Genomic DNA, 15,666 nt, shown 5'->3' with positions numbered 1-15,666 from the left:
TCAAATATTTAATTACTTTCTCTTTCGTAAAACTTTCTCATAAAGACTTAAAATTCTGATTCATACCATCCATTACAATTGCTTGTACTTATAGAAAACCATCGACTTTAAGAATGCGTGATAGTACATATATTCCTTAATTGATTTTCCTTTCTTATGGTCTTTTTTTTTTTTTTTTTTTTTTTTTTAAAAAATTTCTTTTCGAGGAACCTTCCTGAGTTGGTCTTTTATTTTTATTGGCTCGCCTCTCACAAAAGAGGATGCTGACCCGGAGAGAGACACTTTCTCCATCACTCCCAATAGTGTAATTGTTCTTCACTCTGGTTCTTTCCCAACATACCACCTATGTACAGACACCCTTCTGGTTTCCACCTCTCCGGCGGCGGCTAGTTTTCACAGCAGCAAAAACAACAACAACATAAGCAGCCTCCTCCAGCAGCGCAACCGGTACCACCTTTAAATTTCAGATTTTGGCCTCCAACAACTATTTCCTTAACTTTCCTTCAACAACAACAACAACAACTGCTCTTCATTTCAAAACAAAGCTATACTATTCGATCATGGAGAAGGTGGACCGCGCTGTCACTAACGCCAGACGCAACATAATTGCGGCCGGAGAGAGTGTGACGGCATGGAAAGTGTCTCAGGATACACTGCTCATCCTCAATCTCGACTCTTGGTCCTCTCTTGGCTTTCCAATGCAGGAGGTCCCCAGTCTTCACCGCCTTATGCTCACTGAAGGGAAGGTACTGGTTTATACTATTATTACTCTATTGATTCTACTTCAATTTTATGTATAATAGTCTTTATTTTGTTGTTGTTGTTTTGGTTTATTAGATAAATGCATTTATCCATTGCTTTGTTGGGGTTCAAAGAGTTACTACATTGTATGATTTGGAAGTAGCAATCTGTAAGAATGAAGGCGTAGATAACTTCGAAAACCTTGAATTGGGGCCTTTGTTACGACACCCACTTGTCTTGCACTATTTTTCACTCAAATCTGATGCCACTGAAGTTTTTAAAATAACCGGTGAGGAGGTATTTTGCTTCCTTTGGAAGTATATACATAGGAAGAAGAAGAAGAAGAGTCAGAATAATGAGAGTGTTGAAGTTGAAGAGTCTTTGGATGGGAAGAAGAAGAAGAAGAAGAATAAGTATATTAACAATATTCAAGTTGATAAGTTTTTGAATTTTATTGCTAAGAGGCGTTCCGTTGCAAGCAAGGAAGAACTTTGTATACGAATTCAAAACTTGGGGATGCATGTTTCTGCTATCCAAAAAGCCATGAGCCCACAGACTGCTATTTTAAAGAAACCTGTAGATGCTACTTCTATTTCTCAGCATGTCGAATCATTCTCCTCTGCACGGAAGGATTTTCGTGGCAAGAACATTAGATTTGCTTCATCAAGCTCCAATGACGATGAAGATAGTGATGATTCTAAGGATGCTAACTTGCCATCACAAAATGTTGCAAGTTCTGACCGAGTGACTAGCTGTCCTTAGCCGGCTGAAATTGAAGAGATGACATGGCTTGGGTTGGAAGATGAAGCGTGGGGGCAACCTGCTGCAGCTAGTGGCAGCCAAAGGCACAACACTGATTGGAGAAACCACCAACAAATACCAATTGGAGAAACCACCAACAAATACCGATTGCAGAAACCACCAATTGCTGAAACCACCGATTGCAGAAACCACCAACAAACCAGCAATCCACAACCCATCCCATGCCCACCAAACACCAAAACCACTAATTTGACCACCCAATCACCATACCAACACTGATTTGGCCACCTAAACACCAACCCATAGCCCATCCCATGCCCACCAATATCCACCAAAACCTACAGCCCATCCGACCCACAATCCCCACGCTGCCACCATCGCATCGCCCATGACCACTAGAAACCGATAGATCTCGTCTGGGCCAGAGACTTTGGTGATCAGTGGCTTGGACCGGTGACGTTGAGGTCGGTGGAGTGTGGGTCGGAGACGTTGAGACAGAGAGGTGAGAGTGACTAAGAGAGAGAGAGAGGCACGGAGTGACTGAGAGTGTGAGAGAGAGAAAGTCTTTTATTATTTTAATCAATGGCATAATTTTTTTTTTTTTTTTTTTTTTTTGCTCTTAGCTAAAGTGCACATCTATCTATAGATGTGCACTGTAGCAAATCAACTAAAAAATATAACTATAGCTCCACTGCTGGAGCTTGTTTTTGTGTGTGAGGAGCTAAAATATACCAATATAACTTTTTAGCATCACTGCTGTGAGTGCTCTTAAGAACATTGGAAGTAGCTAAAATGCTAAATTAAAAAACAAAAAAAAAGGGTGAAAGAGTCTGGTGAAACATCTCTCTATTGGTTGTTTTTAGGTGTTTGGTGTGTTAAATGCTAAAAATTTAGCACAATTGATGTTGATGCTCTAAGCCTATTTTGGTATGAAATTATATATATATATATATATATATATATAACTGTTAATCTGTAACTGTTGAGATCTTGTATTCACTACTACTACTATAAGTGTTTATCCTACTTTCAATAACAAGTATTTTCAGTTTTATGTTCATTACTCTATTTGTTGCTACCGCCACCTTGGACGGATTACCGCCATAACGGATGGTTCTAAATTGCTTTCATTTACTTTGAGTTATTTTCATATATACTTGGCTGGTTTTACCGCCTTATTATTGTTCTTACATTCAAGTTATTTATTTTCAAGTTACGTACATTATTTTCATTACAATATTACTGTGCTTTCGTCTCTTCCCATCAACTGTGCATCCCCTTCCCCCTTTATGGTATCAGAGCCACTCTTTTCTGGCCGTAGTTCGAGCAGCTGAAGTACTTGTAAAAGTACCCTCGGTTTTAACTTTTAAATCAGAAAGCATTTTTTCAACAATTTCAAGAGTCTTGGACTGAGAAGTTTTAAACATAACTTTTTCTCTTTGACTGGGTAAATCAATCAAAGGTTTCTCAGTCTTAATAGAAACAGATTTTTCAGAAACAGGTTTTCAACAATTTTTTCTTCAATACGGTCAAGTTGTTGACCAATAATATGCAAAGATTGATTAGTAAAATTGTTTTGTTTAATAAGACTAACAAGGGGGAAGGGGACGCATAGTTGATGGGAAGAGACAGAAGCACAGTAATATTGTAATGAAAATAATGTACATAACTTGAAAATAAATAACTTGAATGTAAGAACAATAATAAGGCGGTAGAACCAGCCAAGTATATATGAAAATAACTCAAAGTAAATGAAAGCAATTTAGAACCGTCCGTTATGGCGGTAATTCGTCCAAGGTGGCAGTAGCAACAAATAGAGTAATGAATATAAAACTGAAAATACTTGTTATTGAAAGTAGGATAAACACTTACAGTAGTAGTAGTGAATACAAGATCTCAACAGTTACAGGTTAACAGTTACAAAACTTGAACTAGTCCTAGTTACAAGGTTTGTAGGATTACAAAGTTTGTAGTGAACAAGGATGAACAAGGTAGTAGTAGTAGTAGTAGTAGAAACAAGGAATTCTCTTTCTAAGAAGGCTTCCTTAGAGAAGGAGTTCTAAGGAGAGAATTTTGAACTAAAACTTGACTTTTTAAACTTAAGGGACAACCCCCCTTAAATAGGCAAAATCGAAGTAAACAGTACTTGTGAAAAGTAAAAGTTAACATTGAAAAGTAAAAGTTGGTGTGACTAAAAGTCACGTGAAACATGGAGAATCATCTTTTCAGAACATTATCATCAAAAGTGGAAAATAATAGTGGAATTTCATCAGTAAGTAAACAATGTAGCATTTGGCCTTTGTGTAGGCCAGACAAATAAGCTTAATCTTCTTGAAGATTTGGGGTGTTATCCTTATCATGACCGAATAGCTCCTGATCATATGGGAAATAGGGGTTGTGGGCAACAGATTCTTCTGAAGAGGCTTTGGATTCTTCTTGATTAGCAACAACTTCTTCTGCCCATTTGAGTAAAGTTAGAAGGGCACTAGGATTTTTTCTCAAATTGTCAATAGGGGAGCTCTTATTCTTTGCTGAAGGCTTAACATTCTTGCTGGAAGAAGAAGAGGGAGAATCAGCAGGAGCAGGGGTTTGAACAAGGGACTGATCCTTTGCAATGGGCAAAGCAGCAGCAGATGAAGATTCTCTGGAAATAGTGGCAATAGTGGCAATAATACGTTGAGTGTGAGGGAATTTGCCCCACCATTTAACATACCAATGCCTGGAGAGAACATCACTGTCTTTCTCATATTGCCATTTTAATATCCAAGGTATTTTATATTTTTTAACAAAATGAAGCAAAGTAGGAAATTTGGCTCCATAAGCATCACACCTATAACATTTATTGAAACATTCGAAAGCATCAAGCAATGGCAGAGGAAATATTTCAGCAATAGGACCAAATTGGGTCCACTAACCGTTGAACCAAAGAGGCAAATAACCAGTGAAATTTTTGTCAAAGTTAACAAACCAGGAATGAGACATGTTTTCATTCTGATGCAGCATGAATCTTGACCAAGCAGTGATATAATCATAATATGAATAGGGAATGGGGGAACTTGGCATTGTTCTGGTAGAAGTAAGAGAAGAGCCCATTTTTCTGCAGAAATAAAATTGACCAAGTAAACACTGTGGTAAATAATTTTGGAAGTATCATCTTTATCAGAAATGGTGTTAATAATAATAGTTTTTTAATGACGCAGAAGATTAGAATAATAATTTAAATTCTTTTCTCTGTGCTCTCGAATCCAATGAAACATCGGAGGGAAATAACTTTTAGCAAGTCAGAGAGGATCAGAAATAGAGACTCTGTTGGGTTCAATATAAAACAAGTGTTGGAAATATTGTTTTTTGATGTATTGAGGGGAATTTTTTGGAAAAACAGTTTTAATGGGCTGGTTAATAGGGGTTATGGCATAAGGGTCATAGGATGAAGCAAGAACAGTGGAGTAATTGGGCCTAGGGATGGTTCCTAGGGTCGTGAAACGGTTAGTAATGTCAAGGAGAGAAGCAGGTTCTTTTTTAACAATTTGTTTGGAAGTTTCAGCAGGATGATTATCTTTCGGTCTTCTACTTGCCATTGTGACACTGCAGAAATTCACGGGTAAAGAAATCAAGGATAGAATTTTGAGATCCTTTAATATATTCAATATCAAAATAAAAAACGCTTAAAATAGCTTGCCATCTAGCAAAAATATGTTTTGAAGCAATATTTTCAACATCTTTTTCAATAACATATTTAGCACTTTTGCAATCAATACGTAACAAAAACTTTTGGTTTAACAAATCACTTTGAAATTTTGAAATACATAGTACTATAGATAAAATTTCCTTTTTAATAGTACTATAATTTAACTGTGCATTATTCCAAATACCAGAATAGAAACGAACAATTTGTTTAGGTGACTCAGGAGAAACTCTTTGTTTTAGAATACCACCATAACCAATGTCAGAGGCATCGGTTTCAACAATTTTGAAAGCACCAACAGTAGGAATACCAAGACAAGGCAATGTCTTAACATGAGATTTGATTTGTTTAACAATAGAAGTATGAACATCAGACCAAGGAGGAGGATTACTTTTTAACCGATCAAACAAAGGTTTGCATTGTTTCCTCATATCTTTGTAAAAATCTGCAACACAGTTTAATGACCCAAGAAATCTTTAGAGCTGTGTTTTGTCAATGATAACATCAGGAAACTTATCAGCAAATTGGATGGCTCTATCTATAGGACGAATCTGTCCTTCAGAGATATCATAGCCAAGAAAATGAACTTTGGTTTGAAATAGTTTAACCTTTTTGGCTGAGACAACAAGACCATTTCTTTTAATAGTTTCTAGAAACGAATTCAAATGTTTCCAATGTTCGTCAATAGAGCTAGAGTAAACACGAACATCATCAATATAAACAATAGTGAAATGACTGAAAGAGTTAAAAATATCATTCATGATATTTTGAAACTCGCTTGGGGCATTTTTAAGGCCAAATGGCGTAACATTCCACTCATAATGTCCAAAAGGAGTGGTAAAAGCAGTTTTGTACCTATCATTCTCACTAATCTGGATTTGCCAGAACCTAGATTTCATGTCAAACTTGGAGAACACAATAGCTTCACTTAGCCTATGGACAAGGTCATTCTTATTGGGAATAGGATACCGAATCCATTCTAAAACCTTATTCAAGGGTTTGTAGTTAATGACTAATCTTGGGGTTCCTCTTTCAATCTCAGCATTTTTTTGGACATAAAAAGCTGAACAAGACCAAGGGGACTTGCTATTCCTAATCAATTTTTTCTGCAACAAATCATGGATTTCTTTTTTGCAAAATTCAATAGTTTCAACATTCATTTGGATAGGACGAGCTTTAGTGGGAATATTTTTCTCATCAGAATCTTTAACATATGGCAAATCAACAATATGTTTCTTCCTATGCCAGAAAGCATTAGGAACATCGGAGCAAACATCATCAATCAACATTTTTTGAAAATTATCAATTTGGATTGCAATAATTTATCAGAAATTTGTTCAGCAATTTTCTTGTATCTAACTTCTTGCTAAAGGAATTTAAGATGTTTAATTTTAGCATGAATCATGTTTGAAGCAGTATTAGTATCAATATCAAACTTTGAAGCAAATTTGAACTTTACTTTTTGTCCAAAAGGATCAGTAGTAATTCCATCATGTTCAACAAGAAAAGGATATAAAGCATTTATAAAAGGCAAACCAAGAATCACTTTATCAGTCATATTTTTAACAAGAACATAAGGAATCTTGAAACAGACATTAGCATGGCATAAATGAGCATTATTCAATTCATACTTAATTTTCATCTGAGAACCATTAGCAGAAACCAATCTTTCAGTAGATTTTTCAAAGTATTTTGAAGGAATCAGTCCTTCTTGGATACAGTTCATATCCACACCTGAATCTATCATAGCAATAACAATGAAATGATAATCAAGAGAAACAACAATTTTAACTTTTGTAAACCATTTTGGAGAAATTATTTTATTAACAAGAGCAAGTTGAGAATTAGTGAAAGCATCAGGAATACCTTTATTAGAAAGAAGAGCTTGTTGACTGGATTTATCTCCATCTTTATGCTTATGTCCTTGTTTAAGATTATTGTTATCACTTTTAATATCTTTAAAATCATGTTTTAATTCACTTATCTCTCGTTTAAAAATATTAATTTCATGTTGTAAATCATTAACAGTTAGTTCTTTAGATTTCTTTTTATTAAATTTTTCCAAAGTTTTATCCTCTTTACTCTCGGTGAGAACATTAGTTTTAATAACATTGCAACAAGAACCTCTACTACCAATTTTAATATTAGGAGAATCAGAAGAATCATCAATATTTAATTTGTTTTTTAAATTACCAGGTTTTTCTTTATAGTCTTCACTAAAGTGTCCAGATTTACCATAGTTAAAACATTTACCTTTACCTGACCTTTGTTTAACTTTAGAAACATTTTTCTTCTTAGCATAGAAATCATTAGGTTTAACAAAGTTATTTCTGTACTTTTATATTTTTTATGGTTTTTATCATGTTTTTTACTTTTTTGCCTGGAAGGAGCAATAGGAGGCAAACCATATTGTTCACAGAAATTTCCCATTTCATATTTAGCTTTTCTTTTATCCTTTAATTGGTGTTTTAACAATTTTTCATCATTACACATATTGATACTAAGTTTTTTAACAGTACTGAAAATATAACCATAGGTTAAATTATCATAATCAATAGAATCATTTTTACCCATTAATTCTTGTGTTACCTTATGAGCAAAGATAAGAGGCAGACCGTCAATAAACTTTTCTTTCCAATAAGGCTTATGACAATCTTTCCGGAGCATCAGTCTGGAAGTAAAAACATGTTGATACCATCTGTAATCAAACATAGTTGGGCAACTCAAATTATTCAAATAATCAGAAACACGAGATGAAATATTGGATGGAGTACCAACAAAATGTTTGAGAATAGTATAGATCAAGGTATTGACACCATCAGGACTACTACGACCAATACTTTCATCAAAAATAGGCAAACCTTCATCATTATTTTTAACAGTATGTTTAATAGTCTCTCTGAATTCTTCAGTGATGTATGAATTCCACCATCCACGAAGAGTACCAGAAAAACTAGTAACAAGTAGATTAACAATTTCAGGTTGATCAAGATCATGGTTATTTTGATAAGCAATACCAACCATAGACATGTGACTCATTTTATTGATGATTTCTTATTCAGACAAACCATCAATATTCCATTCATAAAGCTTATCAGCAGAAACAGAAAACTGTGTTTGACAAGATCTCTCTTCACACTACATATTAGGAGGAGTGGGTTTTGAATACCAGTTTTTAGTAAAAGACATGGGTTTGGGGTTTCCAACAAATCTTTTAATTTCTGGGAAATCATCATCAAAGATTCTTTTTGCAGAAACAGAAGAAACAGTATCAGAATCTGTATTTTCTTCAGAAACAATCTCTTTTTTGGAAATAGTTTGAGCAGCTGAAGTACTTGTAGAAGTACCCTCAGTTTTAACTTTTAAATCAGAAAGCATTTTTTCAACAATTTCAAGAGTCTTAGACTGAGAAGTTTTAAACATAACTTTTTCTCTTTGACTGGGTAAATTAATCAAAGGTTTCTCAGTCTTAATAGAAACAGATTTTTCAGAAATAGGTTTTTTAACAATTTTTTCTTCAATACGGTCAAGCTGTTGACCAATAATATGCAAAGATTGATTAGTAAAATTTTTTTGTTCAATAAGATTAACAATGGGAGTTTTATCATCAGCAATTTTGAAAGGGGAAGCCTTTACTTCCTCTTTTGTCACTTCATCTTTCTTAGTAGTTATCAAAATTGAGTCAAGAGGAGGATGACTAGACCTAATAATGGTTTAATCTATTTGACCAAAATTTGATTTCTTTATCACATTTAAATGTTGTTTTGAAACCTCATCTTTTGAAACATAATGGTTTTTAAGAAAATCAAAAAACAAAATATGTTTTTTCAATTGATTCATCTTTTCCAACCACTTTCTTTTAACATGGTCTTTTTCAGACTGAGCAAAATTATTTTGGAAATATTTTCTTTTGGTTCTGTTTTTTGCAAGCATAAATTCATCATACAAAGAAACCAAATCAACTTCAAAGCGTTCATCCAAAATAGTCAAAACTCTTAATTGATTTTGGTAAACAGGTGGGTTTTCAATAGGGGGAGAATCAAAGTCAGATGGAGTAATAGAAACAGAGTCTTCTTCATCATTAACAACAACATTGTCATAAGGAGAGCAAGATTCAGCTTTAGTAGAATAGAAAAGAGTGCTAACTTGTGAATTACTACTAGAAACTCCTTTTAGCTTTAAATCAGAGGATTTTTCCAAATTCTTTTTCAAAAAATCATTGATCTCTTCATATCTTTTTGAAATATTTTCAGATCCAGCAAATGAATGTCTTCCTTCGTTGATTCTCAAAGGTGGATTGTTTTGAAAACTTATTTTAACAGTACCATCAAGATATTGTTGAATATGGGTGAGATCAAGTTCATCAAAAACAGGTTTAGCAGGAGGGGTTTCTTGTTCCAACAACCAATCATTAGGAAGTTTAGCATCTTGCCATTGAATCATTTTTGGAACTTGAATTTTAGCATTAGGAGTTGAACATTGAATTAACATGGTTTTACCTGAAGGTTCTCTAGGAATCTTAGCACAAGGATTCATTTGAGTACCCATTAGTCTATAATAAATGCGATAAATCAAAGCAAAAGGCTTACTACCTTCTTCCATATGATAACCAGAAGAAGCAATATTCAATGTCAAAGCTTTAACAATATTAGGATCATCCAAAGTAAGAGTAAGATCAGGATAACAGTTGAAATAAACAGGACCATCATACATAGAAGCAGTAATAATACCAAGAATTCTATCTTTAAAAATCTTAAATCTAGCATCTCGTAAACACATGAGAACAGAAGCATTAATACCCTTTCAAGTAAGTGGTTTAATAGCAACTTGAACCATACCAATATGCAAATAACTGAATTTTTTAACAGCAAGGAAGCCATTAATATTCCTTTTAGTGAACAAACAGCATTTTTCATGAACTTTTGAAATAGAGAAAATTTGTTCAACAATTCTGGCTTTGTAAGCAGAATGAAAAGTACTTTCAACAAAACTTGTTTTATAAACAGTTTTAGTATCAACTTTAGGAATATTCCAATTATGAAAATCAGGGATCAACTCATTATCATCAATAGTGTGATCTTCTTCATTTACAATATCAGGAGGACAACTGGTCCTGGAGTTGATAGAGGAGTTGGATCTCCACAACCTATCCATACTATTCTAGGTTCAACACTCAGTTATCATATTTTTCTCACAACCGTTGCATTTCGTAACACATACCCTAACCAACCTTATACCTCTCATGCCCTACACGCCCTCTCTTGGCTCAAACAGGCCTTACAGTTAGGTTCTAGGAATTCACTTTACGACTAGGGTGGCGCCAACGATGGTAAGAAGGGAGCACAACAATGGAGTACCAAAGTTTCGGGTAGACATGGACAAGAAACATATAAATATATATATATATATATATAGATATATATATAGATATATATATATATATATATATATAGATGGGTTCAAGTTACACCTGATGGAACTCTAAAAAAGTTACACATTTTTTAATTAGGTTAGCTAATATGGAAAACAATTAATTTTAAAGATGACATTGATTATAGTGATTTTCTAACAAATCTACGGTTTAAAAAACGTGTAATTTTTGTAGAGTTACACCAGGTATAACTTAAATTCATCTCATATATATATATATATATATATATATATATATACGGTCATTCTACCGTACCTCTAAAAAAAGGGGGTACAGTACCCATCTATATCTGAACCATTAACTTGGTGTTGTTATCATCTTAGCCGTTAATTTAATTTTAGTAGAAACCGATTACTGGCAAAGCAAGTCAACGTATATAAACTAAAAAAAAAAAAAATTCTGATGGTCTCTCTCAGTTTTTGTTCTTTGATTTTTCTTCCTCTCTCATGTTCTTCACTTCCTCTGGTGTTCTCTGGTAAAGGTTTCTTTCCTTCTTTCTTAAAAAAAAAAAAAAAAAAAAAAAAAAAAATGAAGGTTTCTTTAAAGGATCATAATCGTTTTGATATTGTTAAAGGTAAGTATCAAAACGATAAAACCCTATTTTTACTGCTATTGTTTTGTTTCCCTTTTTTCTTTATTAGTTTCTTGTGGGTATTGTGTATGGGGTGGGTGGGTGGGGGAGAGTCCTCAATCTTCTTCTGGGCTGTTTGGATGGCATGGGATTTCGTTTAGGATTTGGATTTGGATTTGGGTGGGTAACTTAAAAAGAGAAGAATTTGTATTTGACCCAAATCCATCCTGGAATTCAAGTTCCAAATCTATTGATTTCAAATCCCTCACTAACCGTGGAATTTGGGAAATCCTCCCACAACGCTCGCGTCTTCACTGCCTCAAGCTGCGACAACAATGTTAAAGCCGCAACCACCATGGTGTTCAGGTTTGTCTCTCTTAGCCTATCTAAGTTTGTTCTGGGTTTGTCTTTACTTCTGTTTTTGTTTGTATTTGAGTTGTGTGGGTTTCGTTTGGATTTTTCTATATGGGTCTGTATCTACTGGTAAGCATGAGTTGGTTTAGTTTTGTTAAGAAATTGTTGGAGATATTTTTTTAGAGTTCCGAGTTGGTCTAATTGAAATGCAAAGAATTGTTTGATGAAATGCCTCTATGAGCTATGTATTTTAACGCATGATAACTTTTTGGTTGACAGTGGTGATAACTTTTTAACTAGTTTAACATAAGTTGTTTGCTTTGTGTATAGCTACATTGATTTCAAAGTTTGTCCGGTTGGTAGATTTGTATCAATGCCTAGTCTGTGATGAAAGACTAGGCATAACCTTTTTTTTTTTTTTTTTTTTTTTTTCATGTCTAATAAGCATTTTGATGGCTTTGCTTAACCCTAGAATAGCTTTGAAATATATTTGTAATGTTGAGTAGATAACATCAATTCATCTCAATCCAACATTAAGGAATAGCTTGTGTTGATTGCTGTGTGTAGATAATATGAATTCATCTCAATCCAACATCCTCTTTTTCTCTTCTTAGTAGTTCTTTCATAGTTTTTCTCCCTTATATTAATCGCAATGTGTGGGATGCTTATGCCAAGGTATGGTCCCAAATTATGACTTTTTTTTCCCCTTAAATTATGATGGGGTATTCTTTGCATTTGCAATTTTGGAACTGGTTGGTCTGTTTTTTGGGTTATGTTATACTACCTGGGTAGGTTTTATTTTCCTCTTGTTATACTGTTAAGGGAGTGCCATTGGCCATTGCACTGGGGCATTGAATTTTTCTGATTATATTTTTACATACTATGGTAATATCCGAGAATTTAAGATTCAGTTGCTTTGTTTGCTGGGTTTCACAATTTGTTTATTTGCTTTGATGTGTACTATTATGATTGTAGGGGTTGTAAAGGCAGTCAAAAACATTGTAACTGTAAAATTTAAAATACAAAATTTTGTTACTGATGTGTTAGTCTAAGTTTTTATGAAACTGAATTTCTGTGGATTCCTTGCCTGACTAACAATGTTGAAAATGCAAGTTCTACAAAAAGTAGATTTCAAATGTAAATAATTTAAGTGGGTTTCTCAAAAAAAAAAAAAAGTGGTTACAATGTGCTGGCCTTTTAGTTTGAAAATTATAGGGTATGTTTGGAAGGCCTAACAACTATTTGCAAAGTGCAAACAAGTTCTGAACTATTATAATTTTATGTTAAATTGTGGTCTTTTGTGAGAACAATATTTATTGAGATTTGCTATTATAAATTATTAGATTTCAATAGTTTTGTTTCAATTGTGCTAACTCACTGCTTGTCTTTTTTTTTCTTTTTTTTTCTTTTTTTTTAAATAGAAAATTTCAAAAGCTTGTGCTTATAAAAAAAAAGTTATTGACAATTGGGAGGTCATTAAGATCTTGTTTGGACCTTTTGTTCCTTTTACCTGTTGTTTTGGCCTTAACTTACACAGTACTATTGTTTTGTGTAAAGGATTAAATTCTAAATGTTGTATTTTAATATATTCACATCTTGCAGCTTCTTGTCAATTCTCTTGTAGTTGAATATTGCTAGTAGCTTCTGCTTTGATGTAATTGGCTTTGTAATTGGGCAGCCTTTTATTTCCATAAAATCCAATAATTTCTCAAGGGAAAAAAAAAAGAAAAAAGAATTTGTTGTTTTTCATTTCTGCATATGCATTTGGTTCATAGTCATGATGCAAGGATCCATTGTGAGCCTATCTTATTAATTTTTGGATGTATCAGTTTGAAGAAATATCACCTTCTGACGATATAATCTATGCCTTCAACAATTTGAGTCCTGTTAACTATACTTTTGGACTATATATTTTATTGAGCCAATTTAATTATATAACAGTACAAATCATACTTATATATATAAATATATATATATATATATATAAATAAATATATATATATATATATATAAATAAACAATAGTTCAAAAATTATTATACTTTGGGTTCTTTCTTAAGTCAAATAAGAGGAACTAAGTGTGGTTAAACTTAGTTTACTTGCTTAAGTATGTGTTTTTATTTTTAATTTGTGCCCTTATTCCTATTGTCATGTTTATCAGATACACATACACCTCTACTATGTCATGGGTGTTGGCAATGACAAGCATGGGAATTATCATGGCTTCGGGTTATTAAAGTGCCATGAATATCTTAGCATCAACCATCAGAAGTGTGTTGTACTTGTAGATTTGAGAATTGTAACTCTTTTTTAGGGATTGAATACCTTAATTTGTATGTTTTGATTTCGTCAGATTGATGTGTAAATATGTAAATGTAGCAAAACATGTTGTACCTTTGGTTCTTTAATTAATTTCTAACACATGATTACATTGATCAATATAATACAAATAATGTTACTATTCAATGTAATACATATATAATTTGTCCTCTCCATTGATAGTGATTACAATGGATGCAATTTGCAGATAAATGCTAATTGATATACCTAGACTAATCTCATGGATGCTATGATGATATGCAAGTTCTGATCAGGTGTGTGAGTGACGATATGTTAATTTGCATCATTTGCATCTTTTAGAGGGATTGGTATTGTTTAAGGGTATTTCATGATTTAATAAATAAATAAAATCATCATAATGTGGAAAATTGTTAGACCCCGAAAGTGACGTGACAAAGTATTATAAGGTCAACTAATAATCAAACGTCTTTAATTTTTTTAGATTACTAATCACTAATTGTGTGATGCACTGAATGTGATGCATTCAATAGTTAGTGATTAAATATTTTCAATGTTATAGTTAGTTAAAAAAGAATGAAATTCAATATTTAGTTCAAAAATGTTATTAAAACTAAAATGTAGAAAGTTTAAGAAAAGTAATAATTGGGAAAATTATTTTATTGATCTTAAATCTAAATCCAAATTTAGGTATCCAAACAACGGAATTTCAAATCCTTCATTGTACAAAATGGCCCAATTAAGGAATTTAAAAATTAATGGATTTTGTAAGTTCCATAGTCCTTTTGTATCGGATTTTACAACGAATTTGTAAAGGTGGGAACTTTAGTCCAAATAAACCAAGCATAGATGGGAATTTTAACTAGTGAGATAAATTATACAACGTTGGTAATTTTATCAAGTTTGATCCTCAGGTAAGCTTTTGAGGACAAAGTTCATATTTCTTATCTGTGTATACTTCGGGCATTAAAGACAGGCTTGTTTCTACCAAATTTTCTCATCCACATTAATGAGGGAGGTTACAGCTTAAATAGGGTTTCTTAATACATCCTAACCTTCCACGTGTAGGGTAGTTAGGCAGACTAATTAGATATTTCTATACATCTGGCTTGCCGAAAGGTAATAGTGATCTTGCTAGCTAGAGAATCATTGTTCAGGGGTCTTATCCTCATTAATGTGGCCAGACCAGCAGGTAAAGGGCATTTAATGCGATGATGAGGTGTGCTGGAGTAGGGAGCTCCCCCCTTATGTCAACTTTTTCTCCTCCTATCTCGATGTCCTGCTTTCTCTTTAAATTTTCGAAGTAGATATTGTTTGACCCCATGACTTTTTCCCCTTCTTGGGTCTCAAGGCCAGATATTGTCCTTTCAGTGCTCCCTTTACACACTTCGGCGATCCTTTTCCTCTATTCATTCTCTTTGGAAACTACCTCCCTACAAATTTCAAATCAAGGCTTTTTAAATCTATTAGTTTTAAAATTAATGGGTTTCAAATCAAGCAAATAGAGTGGTTGTATAACATTTTTATTGTCATTTTGGTCTTGCAAATAGAGGTTTCAGGGGGTATTTTGATCAATTTTAGGATTTATGGTAATTTCAGTCATTTTTTAAGTTTCAAGGTCATGTAGTCATTTTTTTGTCGTAGGGGTATTTTGGTCATTTTCATGGTTTCATTATTATTTTGGCCATTTTTTTTAGGTTTTATGGTAATTTAGGTCTTTTTATTTTTTTTAGTTTCAGGGCCATTTGGTCAATTTTTGTTATTTGGTTTTAAGGGTATTTTGGTCATTTTTTAGGTTTCGTGCTTATTTTGGTCATTTTTTTTG

The 15,666-nt window shown here is 33.2% G+C and overlaps 1 protein-coding gene and 1 long non-coding RNA gene across 2 annotated transcripts; both read left to right on the top strand.

Annotated features, from left to right (window-relative positions):
* Positions 1 to 215: 215 nt before the first annotated feature.
* Positions 216 to 1,665, top strand: LOC126725163 (protein NO VEIN-LIKE-like). The gene is made up of 2 exons (XM_050429700.1): positions 216 to 746; positions 838 to 1,665. The coding sequence occupies exons 1-2, from the start codon at positions 561 to 563 to the stop codon at positions 1,501 to 1,503; spliced, it is 852 nt and encodes a 283-aa protein (XP_050285657.1). The 5' UTR covers positions 216 to 560; the 3' UTR covers positions 1,504 to 1,665.
* Positions 1,666 to 11,311: 9,646 nt separating this feature from the next.
* On the top strand, positions 11,312 to 13,996 carry LOC126729010 (uncharacterized). Its single transcript, XR_007656456.1, has 2 exons — positions 11,312 to 11,556; positions 13,705 to 13,996. It is a non-coding gene; the product is annotated as an uncharacterized LOC126729010 (long non-coding RNA).
* The last annotated feature ends 1,670 nt before the right edge of the window (positions 13,997 to 15,666 follow it).

Source organism: Quercus robur, chromosome 5 (genome assembly GCF_932294415.1).
Source record: "Quercus robur chromosome 5, dhQueRobu3.1, whole genome shotgun sequence".
NCBI classification, from domain to species: domain Eukaryota; kingdom Viridiplantae; phylum Streptophyta; class Magnoliopsida; order Fagales; family Fagaceae; genus Quercus; species Quercus robur.
Note: the sequence above shows the minus strand (reverse complement) of the source record. Positions and strands in the feature narration are given on the sequence as shown.

Excerpts from the sequence above, each read along its gene's own strand:
- LOC126725163 (XM_050429700.1), top strand. The coding sequence starts at position 561 with ATGGAGAAGGTGGACCGCGCTGTCACTAACGCCAGACGCAACATAATT. Across the intron at positions 747-837 it reads TTATGCTCACTGAAGGGAAG|ATAAATGCATTTATCCATTG; the intron begins GTACTGGTTTAT and ends TTGGTTTATTAG.